Source organism: Anguilla anguilla, chromosome 6 (genome assembly GCF_013347855.1).
Source record: "Anguilla anguilla isolate fAngAng1 chromosome 6, fAngAng1.pri, whole genome shotgun sequence".
In the NCBI taxonomy this organism is placed as follows: Eukaryota; Metazoa; Chordata; class Actinopteri; order Anguilliformes; family Anguillidae; genus Anguilla; species Anguilla anguilla.
In genome coordinates, this window is record NC_049206.1 from 47500836 (window position 1) to 47515720 (window position 14885).

Sequence of the window (14885 nt, forward strand, 5' to 3'; positions counted from 1 at the left end):
TCTTACATGATTTACAATGTGCTATATTTCCTATTTCTTATTGTAGCCATAGGTTTAATTTCAACTGGGGAGACGAATGACCCACAGGTCATATATCAGGGCCATGCACAGAGGACATATGCTGAAAATCAGGCTTGGTGGGGGGGGGGGGGGGGGTACTGTGCTGACGCAGGGGGTGTTTGCTTCAGAATATGTTGGTGTCTATCTGTGCATGTGCCTAGCTCATATGTCCTTATACTAGTTGAGAGTTGAGAAAATGATTTCGTATGATATTGATATAAATATTGAAGAATTGTCATGTCTCCCCCCCCCCCCCCAAATGTATGCATATGTTTCTCATTATCGTTATACAGACCAAGATCATATTTCTCCCAGTTCTTCTGTAGCCTATTAATTATCATGTGCGTAAGTGCCATATTCTGTCCAACCTGAAGATCAGCTCTGCAGCAGAGTGTCTCTTGACTCTGCCAATAACCGAAAAACCTACTTGCAGAATCCAATCTGGAGATGGCTCAGGCCAGATTTGGAAATCCAGTCCATACACAATTGCTTGAGATCAGACAAAATCATCAGAGGTAGCATGTATGGTCAGGAAATTTAATTCATGTTGTGTGAAAAGAAATATGCAAAGATTACTTATTCACCACGTACAGTTATAGAGGTGTGATAAAATAGCCCAACATGTCTTTTTCAAGCCAGCGTGTACTGTCAACCCAAAGATGCCACCTTCTGGAAATAAATATTAATTGCAGTTTGAGCCCAGTTTGCAGCATATTCCCCAGTGTGATATTTGATGGTCTTGTTCCACTAGGCTTAGCATTTGTTCTGGTTTCATTGTCTTGACGAGTTATTTTATTAAATGGCTTCTTGAATCCAGATCCGTGTTTTACAGTTGAGTGAGAACAGAGCTATCTTGATGTTATTATCAGAGTGAAGGATTTTAATAAACTTTTGTGTTTATTTCCAGTGGTGCCCCTAAAGCTAGTCTGAGGCTACACATCATATCCATCTAAAAATTCATGTCATTTTTGGCTATTAATTTACTGAAAATGCACGAAGATGAAGGCTACTTGGTTTGGCCTGTATAGGAAGGTTATACGGGTCTGAATTAACAACAATGAATGGGAGAAATGCCTTTCATTTCCTCTGTTTTCCCACCTCAAAAACCACGTCATTACAGATTATGCAAAATTCTGTACAATTCTATGAACATTTGTGAATAATTCAGTTTTGTTTATAAAATGCAGCACGCAGTGGGGGTACCCAGAGCCTGAGCTAGAAAGCCCTTTGAATTATCAGTCTTGTTCAATCAGCCTTTTAAAAGGAACGTTTTATGTAGCTTGTATCCTCTAATCTTCAGGGAGTGTCTGGCACTTCAAAACAGTAGCTTCCTCTATATTTACATGCAGGGAAGGTCCTGGCCTTAGCTGAGCTTTCTGTTGTACAGGTTTGCTTTGTTGCTATGGTATTGTTGGGCGCACTGCATCAAAACTGTCTGCAGTCATTACTTAGGGTTTCCAGATTAATGTTTTGGTATCTAATATGCACTAAGATGAAATTTCCTTTCCTTTTACAGTATCAAACTTAAACCATCACTTAAACCATCTAGCCAAAAGAGAATGCTGTCTCTTTGTGAAATGTTAGATTGATGTGACATGTAATAATAATTTCTAAACAATAATTTCAGGGCCCAAAGGAATGCAAAAAAAAAAAAAAGCGCCATGAAATCACCTTCAGTTCAGTGCCAACACCCTCGCATTTACTAGTGAACGATCTGCCTGCATTGCATGTCTCACAACATGTTTGAGGATTGCAATTTTGCAGCACTGCCATCATCATCACTGGTGGCCCAATAAATATGTAGCACATGTAGAATTGTCAATGTATGAATTATGGATTAGCTATATTCACAGTGGCTGGTTGAGAGTTCAGATAAATGCCTCTGCTCATCAGGAGCATGCAAATACATAAAATCTTTTTATTTTAACATCTATTTTAACATTGAATTTATTAAATACATTTTAAAACTTTATATGATGAGTTATAAACGTATATAATGAGTTACTAACACAGGATATGTTTAGAAAAATCATGACAAAAAGAAGAAACATAACTTGTCTGAAATACACAAATCTAGTCTTTCTGGCCACTTGTAAAAATTATTGTGCAGACAGTTGCCCGAAAAGATTGGATTTTAAAGACAAGTCCGATGCCAACAATAAGACCTGAAATTCAAACAAAGCTTATAGAAGGCATGAATTTAAGTAAACTTGTGAAATTCATCCAAATTAAATCATTACATTACACCAGCAGAGGGCAGCATATACCTTATAGAACAACAGCCTGCAATGCTGATCTTGGAGAGCTACTGGGTGTGTTGATTTTCCCTTAAAGACTTAAAAAATCAGCAACCAATTCAGACTCAAGAAGAAGCAGAAGAAGGGAGTTATATTTGTATTAAGCTGCTTTAATTGACAAATTAAGAGCCGAGTAACAATAAAACCTGCAGGCTGTGAGATAAATGTGTGAGTGTGACCGGTACATGAAACTAATTCAACAACAGTCAGGTTATTATCTCTGTAGCTTTGCATTTAATCATCATCCTACAATGGCATCAGCGAAATCCCAGCATTCATAGGGTCACATATTTTGATAGACAGTGATACCCTATGAATTCCAGCATTCATAGGGCGGCATATCTATGATGCATCTTTTCCAGTGTGGGTTTCTCTTTAAAGCAGTCTTGCTGAAGTGAAATTGATTGACACAGTGGCTAAGGTTACCACTTGACAGCCCACTTTATCCCAGTTCATGGGAGTTCAGCTCTTTCTGTCCACTCTAACACAAGCCCATTTAGTGTCCTCTATCATCTTGGTTCCCCAGACAACGCATGCTCATTCAAACAGACTGCACACACAGAGACACACACACACACACACATTTGAACACACATGAACGCATGCGCGTACACACACATACACACACACAGACACACAAATGCACCTGGTCCTGAAAAGGGCTCACCCATGCATTTTTACAGGCACTCTTCACAGGCATTGTTGCTTCTGAAGTTGGATCAATATGGCCTCATTGTGACAAGGACATCCTTTCCCATGGTGTCTGATGGTGGAGGGTGTCTCATGGTGGATGCCAAAGAGAGCTCACTTTGGCATCCAAAATGAACTTCAGTAGATTTTCATCAGACTTGGACCTACAGGTGTCATCTGTAAGGAATATCAGCATAAAAAACAGTGAAATGACCACAAATAATTATGTCAAATAAAGTCAGGAGCTTTTGCCATTCCTAAGGTTTGTACATTAATGAATAAGTGCAGTTTTTTATTTTTCTAAAGTCTACAGTAAGTACTCTGAAGTTCATGAAGGGCTGGTTTCCCGGAAAAAGCTGGTAATAGACTAAAAAAAATTCAATTTAGATCTTTATTGAATTTTTCTTTTCGTCTAGGACTAGGCTTAATCCATGTTCGGGAAACCGGATCGATGTCTGTTATGTTTAAGGAGTTCCTCACACAAAATGCTTCAGCAGTATAGGCAAGTGTGCAAATATATGACTTGTATTTTACGAAGGTTCACATTTTGTGATTTCCTCATTAGTAAAGGACATTTAGGCACATACAGGCAGGTGATATAGCAATGTGTGGGGTAATGAGCAAGTTATCTGGTCTGCTAAAAGGCCAGTGTTTGGGTGGTGGTGTGACGTGCTTATATGTACAATTGGTGCTCCTGCCGGTACAGTCAAAACAGTTTGTGTGACATTTGACTTTAAACAGAAAGAGAATGAATTTACTCACTATAAACAATTGCATGTGTGCAGTGGGATCGAGGGTATGATTTATCAAGAGCCTCTCCTCTCCACTGCCCATTCAGTTATGATCTGTGGAGTGGCTCAGTGCCTGTGTTCGGGTAGGATAGCGTATTATTATCTTTTTGTTGCTTTAATAAGGGGAGGTCCAAGCACTCCAGAAACATTTAAACACAAAGCACCAGGGATAACATCAACCCTGTAGTGCTGTCCAATTAAAACACTAATAATAATTGGCTCGTCACCCACAATAACTGGTATGCAAATTTGTGACTCACAGTCTCGAAACACATATTTTTCCAGTAGGACTATTACAGTTAACCTCTAGAAGCATTGCGTTGAATATGATGTGATGAAGCAGTCTCATTTGGAGAGGCACTTAGCACAAAGTCAACATCTTACCTCTGTTGTCCAGGTGCATGCTCCACCATGTTCTGTTCATTTGTAACCTAGCAACCACAAGGGCACAGCTTAGGCAAATGGACATGTTTGCGATAAAACAATCCCTGTGCAGTCCTTCAGCCTTGACCTTCAGAGTCGCTGGTGTGCTTCCATTCTGGAAAGGTGTCAGTGGTATATGTAACCCCACTTCAAGCAGATACATTGTGATTGAGACCCATATCACACCATGAGGGGCACCAATTCTACATTTTAACCCCCATAAGTATATCATTAGGAGAATATGTATCACATCAAAACATGACAATTTGTACCATGTATTCCAGAAATTATGTTGTTGCTTGGAAATACTGAGAGAATTACTAATTGGAGGCCTTTAAATTTCAACCAGAAAAGGTGGATGAGCAAAGACATTTTGTAGCAAACACCTTCTAGACGGGAGGCTCTGTAGTCCATTGTTTTTATGTAGGTGGTTTTGCCTATGAGAAAATAGGTGATTAGAACTTTTAATCATTTACTGTACAATTGATTTTCTAATAATTTGTTTAAAATTTTATTAATTTTCCAGACAACTGATTTTTTTAAATGAATTGTTTAAAGCTTCATTAGAAAAGCCACTCAAATTTGCTATGGGGACTTGTATGGAAATCTTCTATGGATGCACTCTTGCTGCTTAGACCTTTCATTGTATTCTCTGCAAGACACAATGGTGTGGATACTTTTTAGTGATAGAGCTGTTGAATTTTTCCCAAATCATTTATGCAAAAAAGAGCTATAGATCACACTTTATGCTACTATGGCATGGAACAGTAGCGTAATAATATGTTCAGCCTGCACAGTGTGACTGGCTTTCAACATGGAAAGCCTTACATATTAATACAACGTGAAGCTACACTTCTGATATGCAATATGCAGCGCTCCTCAAACTTGGTTCTGGGGACACACAACGTGGTGGGTTTCTAACTGAGATCCGCTAACCAGGTTTGTCTGAGCAGTTTCTGGACACACATCTTTGTTTGACATCTCTACATGTCACTCCAAACAAGAAATGATAGAACTATGGGATGATCTGAATCGGCCCCATTGTCTACTTGCGAGTTAAATAAGGCTTTATTTCCCCATAGCTCTCAGCATGCAGACCCCTATTCACGGGCCATGCAATACAGGCTTTTTCACAGCCCGTTTGATTAAGAAAGGAATAATTTCCCTTTTCAGATGAGAGCGCTTACCATTGCGCCACCAAATAGTGTCCATTAGTGTGTGGTGGATCTGGAGTCTACCCTCTTTGCTCGGCCTATACAGAATGCACAAGTGTGGCCCTGTGTCCATTGAACATTTGGTGAGAGTGCATCCTCTATGAATCCCATTAGTATTTTAAATGCATTCGCTTTCTGCACTTCCTCAAAATGAGATACATATTAAAACCAGAATTGACCACTTTAAATGAGTCTTTCCCAAACTGTGGGTCACGAGAGGGTTTGGTCCAAATAATGAAATACCAGTATAGGTGAAGAACAGATATTCTACCCCTTCCATAGTCATGTACACTATTGCAACTAAAGTAAACCATCTGCCACTATCAACTACTACTATTTCTATCTCTATTACTATGACTACCATTACTCATGATGCTGTAAGTATTATTAGTATTAATAATGTCGATGCATACTTTTATATAAAGATTTGAAGCATTCATACTGAACTGACCATGCTCCTTTGTTTTTTTATCATGTTCTATTAGTGCCATGAATGAATTATGTTTACACTATACTGACTCGATTTTGCAGCAAAGGGTTATGCATCTCAAATAATTTTGACAGTGTACTCAGCTCCTTACCTTCTGCGTAAATGCTGCAAATTGGAACAATAACAATCGATGAATAACATGTAAAATGTAGCCCCGCTAATCTGAACTACTGTATCAACTGATAGGCCTATATCACCGTGACTGATATAGTAGTCATCTAGCATGCTGCACCTGGCCTCGCGGCATCTGCACTGAGTTACTAAGTGATTGATCTACTTTGCAGGCGTAAGCCGGGAACGATAATAATTGAGAGTTTACAATGAAAGAACATTTCGTTTTTATCTAAAACGGCTAAGAGTCCGCGTTCTGTTATCACAAATGAAACTAAATAGCTCGTAGATAACGATATTTAACTGAGTTGTAACACACAAATACAACCAGAAAACGAAGAACAACCTTACAAGTCAGTTGCGAAGAATAACCTTACTTTACAAGCCAGTTGCGAAGAAGCACGTCGACTAGAAGTACCCTCCCCCGGATTTGTGTTTGCACGCACATCGAGTTTATCGTGGATGAACATATGGTACATTTTTATCGCACGAGAAAACAGGTGAAGACAAATGCAATGTAAACAAAACGGGGTGCAAAGGTACCTGGGCATCTGCACGCGTACGTGAACCCGCGTGGAGAGTGACAGGGGATAACTTTTTGAATAGGCAACAGAGCGCAACATCAATGAATCCACGTACACTTTACTGTTGGATTATTCATCCCAAACGGTTTTTACGCTGCCTTCGGAAGTAGCTAATCGCTCGTATAACATTAAATTATTTAACAAAATTGCCTGTTTCAGTGATATTACACACTACGCTCCGTTAGTCAGTGGATTGTGCCTTAAGAATTTCCATTCATATTTGATGATATAACTAGCTGTCTTCATGTTATTCTCTTGCTTACTTTTTGCGAGTAACCACAGCCTACCCAACACGCATTTTTGTGATTCCTAATACATTTCTGGAAGGTTAGCTAGGGTAAGCGCTCTCATCCCTTAGGCCTGCGTTGTATTAAGGTGATAACAGGAACGATAACCCTAAATTATTGACTGTTATTTAGGGCTGTCATTTAGGTTTTTCATACATGAATGAGTTCATTTTGAATTATTTATAACTATATTTATGTGGAACGTTCTGGAAAGTCATTCACATGAACCCTCCTTTTTTCCCTTAATGAATACGTATCCTGGGATTTTATGAATAGCCTACCTTGCATGGGGCATTTTGGTTGGGTTATGTTTACGCCACAGTCAAATGCAGGTGTGTACATATATAATCCGGAAATTGTGACAAATTTGATAAATTTAATCTAGTTGCAAAATGTGCAGTTCTATAACAAAGCTATCGCTTACTTTACAGGGAAACCAAGGAGTTGTTGCATACAACTGCGTAGACTAACCCCTAGCATGTGGTCTTTATATCAAATTATATAAATATTAAGGTTGCATTCATCAAGATTCAAAACTTTATTGTCCATTAATGCAAACAGTAATTCCGCTGGTGCATAGCTCACGTAGAGATACAGTAGCCTACATATAAGAACGTCAAATGCACACAAAAAGACAACCCAGTACATGTAGTAAATACAATTAAATGCAATTGAACACCGTTTATGTGAGTCCAGCTGTAATCAATTTTTCACTGTCAGAGTATGTACTCTCTCAGAGTTAACATATCACTGAACGCCGGTGTACTGTGCAAATTTTTCCGTTACAATGTGACCACATTTTAGGCTTCTGAGTATGTGTGTAAGGCACAGGAGCGGAACGATTTTGTGCGACCCTAGGAAAATAAATTTAAAGAATCTATAACGTTATGTCACATTTAATGGGAAGGTAACAGTAACAAAAAGGTAACGGTATAACTTGTTTATTTAAGTTAAAGAGTGTATTCAAGTTTAGCAAGCATATAGCCTAGCCCAAATAGCCTAATTAAAAAAAAAACTAAAAATTCTAAATTAAAAAACAACGCTGTCGCCTTAATAGCCTACACATCACAAATAACGTATTTCTTAAAACGTTTCACTTTTCAGGAGTAAATGTTAATTTCGTCAGAAGGATTCTTCGTTGTGGTCTGTATTGCGTGTTAAGGCGTTTCAACAAAGACGCTATTGTGCGCATATGATCTCCTTCTACAGCTCACTACTATCAGCAGATGTCACTAGAGTACTATGCATGTCTTGGCGGTACAAGGGTGTCACTACGGAGTGTGTGTCTTGTGAGAACAATAAATATTATTTCTGGCTTTAATATCCATGTGATTTGAATGATTTTGTAGGAGTTCCTTCATCATCACACTCCCTCACTATATCAATCAAACATGTAAAGTGGCATCTTATATTGACCTATTTAGTTAAAGCAGGTCGCTCGCAACGCAGGTTACCAGAGGTTCTCGATTTGAAGGATATTACTTTGATAGTGATTAAGAATCATGAGCCATTCAGAAATTTGCTACAGACAAGCTGATAAAATTGAACACGCAACGCCTGTATGAATATTAGGCTACCGTTCCAAATTAACTGGTTGTCTGGCAAAATGAGAAGTCTCTTTCCTCAAGGCACGGCCGCAGCGATAATCCCATTTCGTCATGTTTCATCATTAATGGATATAAAATGGATGAAATCAGATCAAACAAAATGGGTTTAGATAACAAATACGAAACCGGACGAAATAAGTTGTGCCGCAAGGGGACTGCCCGAAGCAAAGGTCAGTCTTTAAAGGCACGAAACGAAAATCATTTTGGCATGGATATCATTCATAGACGTGTGGGAAAATCCTTACAATGTAAAGATTTCTTGCCAGCACCCCCAAGGGAAACTAATTTGCCTCTTTCGAAACTGGGGGGCGTTGGCTCTACGTTCTGGAATTATACGGTTGAGGAAGTCATGATCACTTTTCTTGTAAATCTACCTCAAGGGTTCCATATTAAGTAGGTTTGTTTTAGTTTATTCACGACAAAATATTCCACCCATTTTAGCTCTCTCTCTCTCTCTCTCTCTCTCTCTCTCTATACACACACACACACACACACACACATATATATATATATATATATATATATATATATATATATATATCCCGCATGCTTGCTCTGATGTAACAACCCTGTTTTGGACGACTGTAAACACAAGTTAGGGCTCTTGAAATTACCCACGGCTTCTTAGGCCCATGAACTCCTCATTTTCATTCAGTCATCCACTGGCTGTTCAACTACATTCACAAATAACCGTACATGAGCCGCACTTGTGATCTCCTCTGCTTGCTGTTGAACAGCAGTTCAACAATTTGGGTGGGTCTTCATTTTCAATGCATGGCCTAAACGTTGTTATGCATGTGCAAAAATCTGCATAAACCACTTTAGCTTTCGATATTGCATTGTGTTTGCGTTATTTTCGTATTTTCTAGACTTTGTTATAATTCTAGTATTTTATAGTGAGGTAATCAATTTAACATTATACGCTCTTGTTGCAGGCTCGTGCTCGCACACCTAAATATTGTTTGCACCCTTTAATGTTCTCTAGGGTAAGCTGAATATCTGTATTGAGTGGAATTGCTTGGACACGGAGGTCAGGCTATAACCTTGCAAATCCTCTGTCACAGTTCTACCATGTCTATGTCCTTTAACTTCAATGGAGCCATTGTCATCAGAACCATGGTTGATCTTAGACTGCTGCTGATTAATCATACTGCAAATCCCTCGGCCTAGACTGGGAAATATTTACCTATTAGCTGCTTTCAGTCAGTGAAACGGGTTCAGGAATGGGAGAAATGACCATTAATTGTTTGGCCTAGTAAATATTTTGCGCGAACAGCAGAAGTGGTGCTTGCAGATTGTATGTTCAAAGCTTCGGCACCACTGTAGGTAACAAAACACACAATGTAATGATATATTTATATCTTTAAATCTGTACTATAATTTAATATTTATACTGTCTATGTAATTAAGCAAAAAAAAAAAAACTTGTTCTTATTATTTGTTTAGTAAATGTTGTTATTCCATAATATTTATAGTGCATTAGAAAATGCATTGCCAAGTTTGTAGATTAGCAATTGCAATTGCAATACAAACTAGAATAATGGCGTATGCTCGTATATTTTAGAATAAAAAAATAATGTTTCGCCTCAGGATGAGTTGTTTTGGCCCAGTTGTGATCTTGAGAGAGAGAGAGAGAGAGGGGGGGGGGGGGGGGGCGGGGGAGAAGATGAAGGACTTTCCTTAATGTTGTAGAGGGATTCAGAGATCAATGAAGAGATAGTCCATTGAAAGCAGCTGAATGCCATGACAACTAGGAACAACCTCAGATTTATTCCAAACAGTTAGAACACATTGTACAGGGGCGTCAATCATCTATTCTTTCGCCCCTGAAATAAATGCAAAAACTGAGCCTGCACAAAAGCTTCCAACAGGAGCCGGACATTTGTCTACATTTCTCTCATTGTCTGCAGCTTAGCAATCGGTTTGTATTTGTGTTTGCCCTGGTCCGACCACCCAGGATGCCCGGAGGACTTGTTAAAAACGTGAAACATTGTCACCCACGTCACATAGCCTATTGCATTAGAGGCAAGAAATACAAATAATCAGATAAAAAAAATTATGAATTCCTTTCGTATTTAAATGAATATACAGAAAATAATTCTGAAGGAATAAAAGTGTCTCTCTTGTACTGTAGAAAAAATATGTTCAAAATGTGCTTGAATACAGCTATTCCAAAACATTAATTAAAAAAGCATATTTGACCTCGTTCTTTCCAGCCTAAAAAGAAATTTAAAAAAGAAAAGAAATCAGTGGAATACATTTCAAATTTCTAAAACACTTAAATTGGAGTTTTTCTTTCTTTTTTAACATGATTCGTTCAACCCCTGCAAAGCTGAACTATTTATCTGACTTTTTACTCACACCCAAATGCACGCAACCCTCTAAGCACGCATTAGACAGGATACCACTTTTAAACGAAACAGACGTGGTACAGAGTGGAAATTCGCAAATTATGCTTTTATTTCTAGGCTTCAACCAATGTAAAATGTATGAATTCATAAAATCTTTAACAAACATTACAAAAAGTCATATTTGCTTCAAAACCATATACAAAATCTGTAATCATCCCCAAATTCATGATCAGTAATTATGGCCAATTACCCTTCTGCTTTAGCCGTAGCCTATTTAGTTTAATGTATTCAACATATAAATCTTATTGTAGTTATACTTCTGTATGCATATTTTCTTATAGTGTGTTTGGGGTTTTGCGTGAATTATTTACTCAAAAGACCAACTATAATAATCCAGAGAGCTCATTGAGAAAAAGAACACTGTCACTTGAAACAAACAAAAGTGATGACTTAATAGCTCATTTCTACCCCTTGTCCCTAAGCCTGAGCTAAAATATTGACCCAAGAGGTTTACTTAGCTCGGTCTTTTGCAAAGAAAATAATTGTCTTTCGTTGAGACCACAGTTAAGCTCTTGTGACCAATGATCATTTGCTGAATTTCATTGGCATATTATATAGTTCAACTCTCACACAGGCTAATTATCGCAAACACCGACAATGTGCAATGTGTTCAAATCAGCGTTCATGTAAACAAGATACGACACTGACTCTCCTCATTTTTATAATGAATTGACACGCTATACCACCTATCATATCCAGAAGCGCCAATGGCAGAGATTCGGATTCCCCCAAAACCCACAATTTCACGTTCGCAAACAGTCTTCATCCACTTGACTCTCTGGACCCGCCCACGTGTGGCCAACCCTTTACGTTTCGGACGCTTTTGCCGCAGGTTCATATGCTAAAACCAACCTTATATGGACTGATCAGTCCGATAAGTGATTGTTTCCCCCTTGGTACCCAGCAGCAGCACAGTACCCACGAACTCCTCCGTCGTCTTGGGCAGGCTTCCTGGATTTACGGAACTGAATCTTCCGCTACTTTACCAGCCAATGGTTAGCACTTACGTTCTACGTTTTTCTGCAACTGTTCAATCTCAAAAGGCACTGCTCGGACTGTTTTATAATCTAAGCGTTGAATCGGTTTTTTGTGCTTTGGAACATCGTATTTCCAAACTGGTGGCGCAACTTTCCTGCGTAAATTACCACAGAATATGTCGTTGACCAACACGAAGACGGGATTTTCTGTGAAGGACATTCTGGACCTCCCTGATACGAATGATGAAGACGGATCTATAACTGAGGACACAGAGGAGGATACAGAGGGATCCGAAGAAACAAAACCGACTGACGTGTTACAGCAAAGTCCCTTAGAAAATGCTAAAAACCTGTCTGTAAAGAGTCCATTTTATAATGTGCGTGATAATCCTTATACAAGATGGCTTGCCACAACGGACAGCTTTCAATATTCATGTAAGTGCCTTTTAAGACTCTAAAGTCCATTTACTTTTGTCCCAAAGATAAATCGTTCCTTGCAAATAGATATATTTCAATGTATTGGGTCAATTGTAAGGATTTGTAAGGATGTTTCATTGTTAATTTGGGGAGGGTATTGCGATATCCCTGGGTGATTACAATACATCCTAATGAATTTCTTACATTTGTTTGCAAGCATTAATGTGTGTATTATTATTTTCTGCCACGCCAGTCTGCTTTACGTTGTCTTGGCAATTCTGCAAGATATCTTGGCATTATCTTGCAGAATTATTCCTAATTGTTCGACTTGATCACGATGAGTGTTGAATCGACAAATCTACCGAATCTGTCGTGATCTATCTACAAAAGTATCGCCATCCTATAATCTGTATTTGTTAGCCTATAAATCATGCCTGAGTATTATTTTATTTCCATTAAAACGAAGTTCCACTATAGCAAACCCCATGCCCTGTAGCCAGGGCCATATAACAGAATTACTAGACGACGCTCTTCTTTTTGAAATATTTTGGGTTTTAACAGTCTAAGCTTATAGCATTATGAAAAATGGAGGCATGATACCATGTATATGTGTAGACTACTTGTAAATAGATATACTGCATATAGATGTACTTCAATTAATACACTCAATTGTTAATCCTCATATGGATTCTTATTTATTTATTTTGCATTTCATGCAGTGCATGGTCTGTCAGCTAATTCTCGCCAGGACTTGTCTGCCAAATCACCCGAACCTTCCGCCGACGAATCGCAAGACAATGACAAAGAAACTTCAAGCAACGCCAGTGACTCCTGCAAGAAGAGAAAAAGGAGGGTTTTGTTCTCCAAAGCTCAGACATACGAACTGGAGCGGCGATTCAGGCAACAGAGATACCTTTCGGCACCCGAGAGAGAACACCTTGCTAACTTGATCCGTCTGACACCGACTCAGGTGAAAATCTGGTTTCAGAACCATCGCTATAAAATGAAGAGAGCTCGGGCGGAGAAAGGGATGGAGATGGTCCACCTCCCTTCCCCACGGCGTGTAGCTATACCTGTCTTGGTCAAGGACGGTAAGCCTTGCCACTCCCATAAAGCTCAGGACCTGACTTTTCAGACTGGGATCCCGCTCTCAGCATACAGTGCCCATTCCCTCCAGCATATGCAATATAATGCGCATTACAGTTCTGCAACAATGTCACACTTTCCCGCAGCGCATCACTTGGTGCAGCATTGGACTTGGTGAACTATTGAGACAGCAAGGGGCCTGCGTCAAGGAAAAGATACGGAGGAAAAGAAAGTATTTGCAGTTTGAAGTTTGAAAAATATCAGCTACTTTATTTAAAAGCTGATATTTACGCAACGTTTACAGAATGTTCGTCGTAAAAATCGGGTCAAGCCTATCACTAAGAATGTCAATACTCGTGTAATTTTTTGGTAAATTATGCTAATGTATTATAGGTAGGCCTGTTTTCTTTAATGTCACTCGTGTATCAAGCACGCGCAACACTTTAAAATTACAGCTATTTTTCTTTTATATTGAACCTAATTATTTATGGCCACGAATAAACCCTGGCAAGTTTTAAATTGTCCTATTATTTTGTCTATTTTTCATTATAAATATGTTGCTGTAATTAAGCACCTTTTATGGAGTTAACATGGATGCCGATTAATCTTCTTCATGAAAAACAAAACAAAAACTCTCTTTAGACAAAGATACGCGATCAGAGAGCATTTTAAACGTACCTGGATGAAGCTTTTTTCATATTACAATTTAGTAATTTATTATAATATGTATCTAATAAATAAATAGCCTATGAATTTGTAACAACAACAACAACAACAACAACAATAACAATAACAATAACAATAATAATAATAATACATATTTTTCATAAATTGCCGTTAAATTACCATGTTCGCTGGGTGTCGAACATGGACTTTAATATGTGACTACAAGATTAAACTAGATTAAAATAACAGTCGTTTTAAACATACATAATGTATTGGAGCATATTGTTGTATTGTCGTAGTAACATATTTCTTACAAGCTACCAAGATTTAGGGAAATCTACCCACGGAAGAGGGCTTCGCCAGCTATGCTTCTTTTGTGTGCATGGTTAGCAATTTAAAAGGCTCCCACTTTCATGTTCTCGAGGTTGTATATCTTACTAGTGCATTTAACATGCATTTGTCAAACAGTTATGTGCACCATGTTTTTTTTTTCATTTGCCTAAAAATGTATTATAAAAGTAAAGTAAAGTAAGAGATTGGCACATCATGTAGGCCTATGCTGGCATTTGTTAGTTGACAGTTAACCAGTTTTTTTCGATTTTATACCGACTTCTATGCGATTTAGCCTAAATTCAAAAAGCAACATTTACTTTTACGGATACAAATACATGAGTAAAGCATTCTGTGATTTCTGCTGAATTATCATGGATAGAAAATGACATCGAAAACTTTAAAGCCGTAACAACAGACAAAAGGAAGGAATGGAAGAAAATG

General features: G+C 38.3%; 1 protein-coding gene across 1 annotated transcript in view; it reads left to right on the forward strand.

Annotated features, from left to right (window-relative positions):
- The window catches only part of LOC118229209 (homeobox protein Nkx-2.2a-like), a 70086-nt gene extending 56118 nt beyond the window's left edge, over nucleotides 1-13968 (forward strand). Inside the window, exons 3-4 of the mRNA XM_035420987.1 lie at nucleotides 12116-12377; nucleotides 13079-13968. Coding sequence (XP_035276878.1) covers nucleotides 12119-12377; nucleotides 13079-13623 — 804 coding nt within the window. The 5' untranslated portion in view covers nucleotides 12116-12118 and the 3' untranslated portion in view covers nucleotides 13624-13968. The remainder of the gene's footprint in view (nucleotides 1-12115; nucleotides 12378-13078) is intronic.
- Nucleotides 13969-14885: the final 917 nt, after the last annotated feature.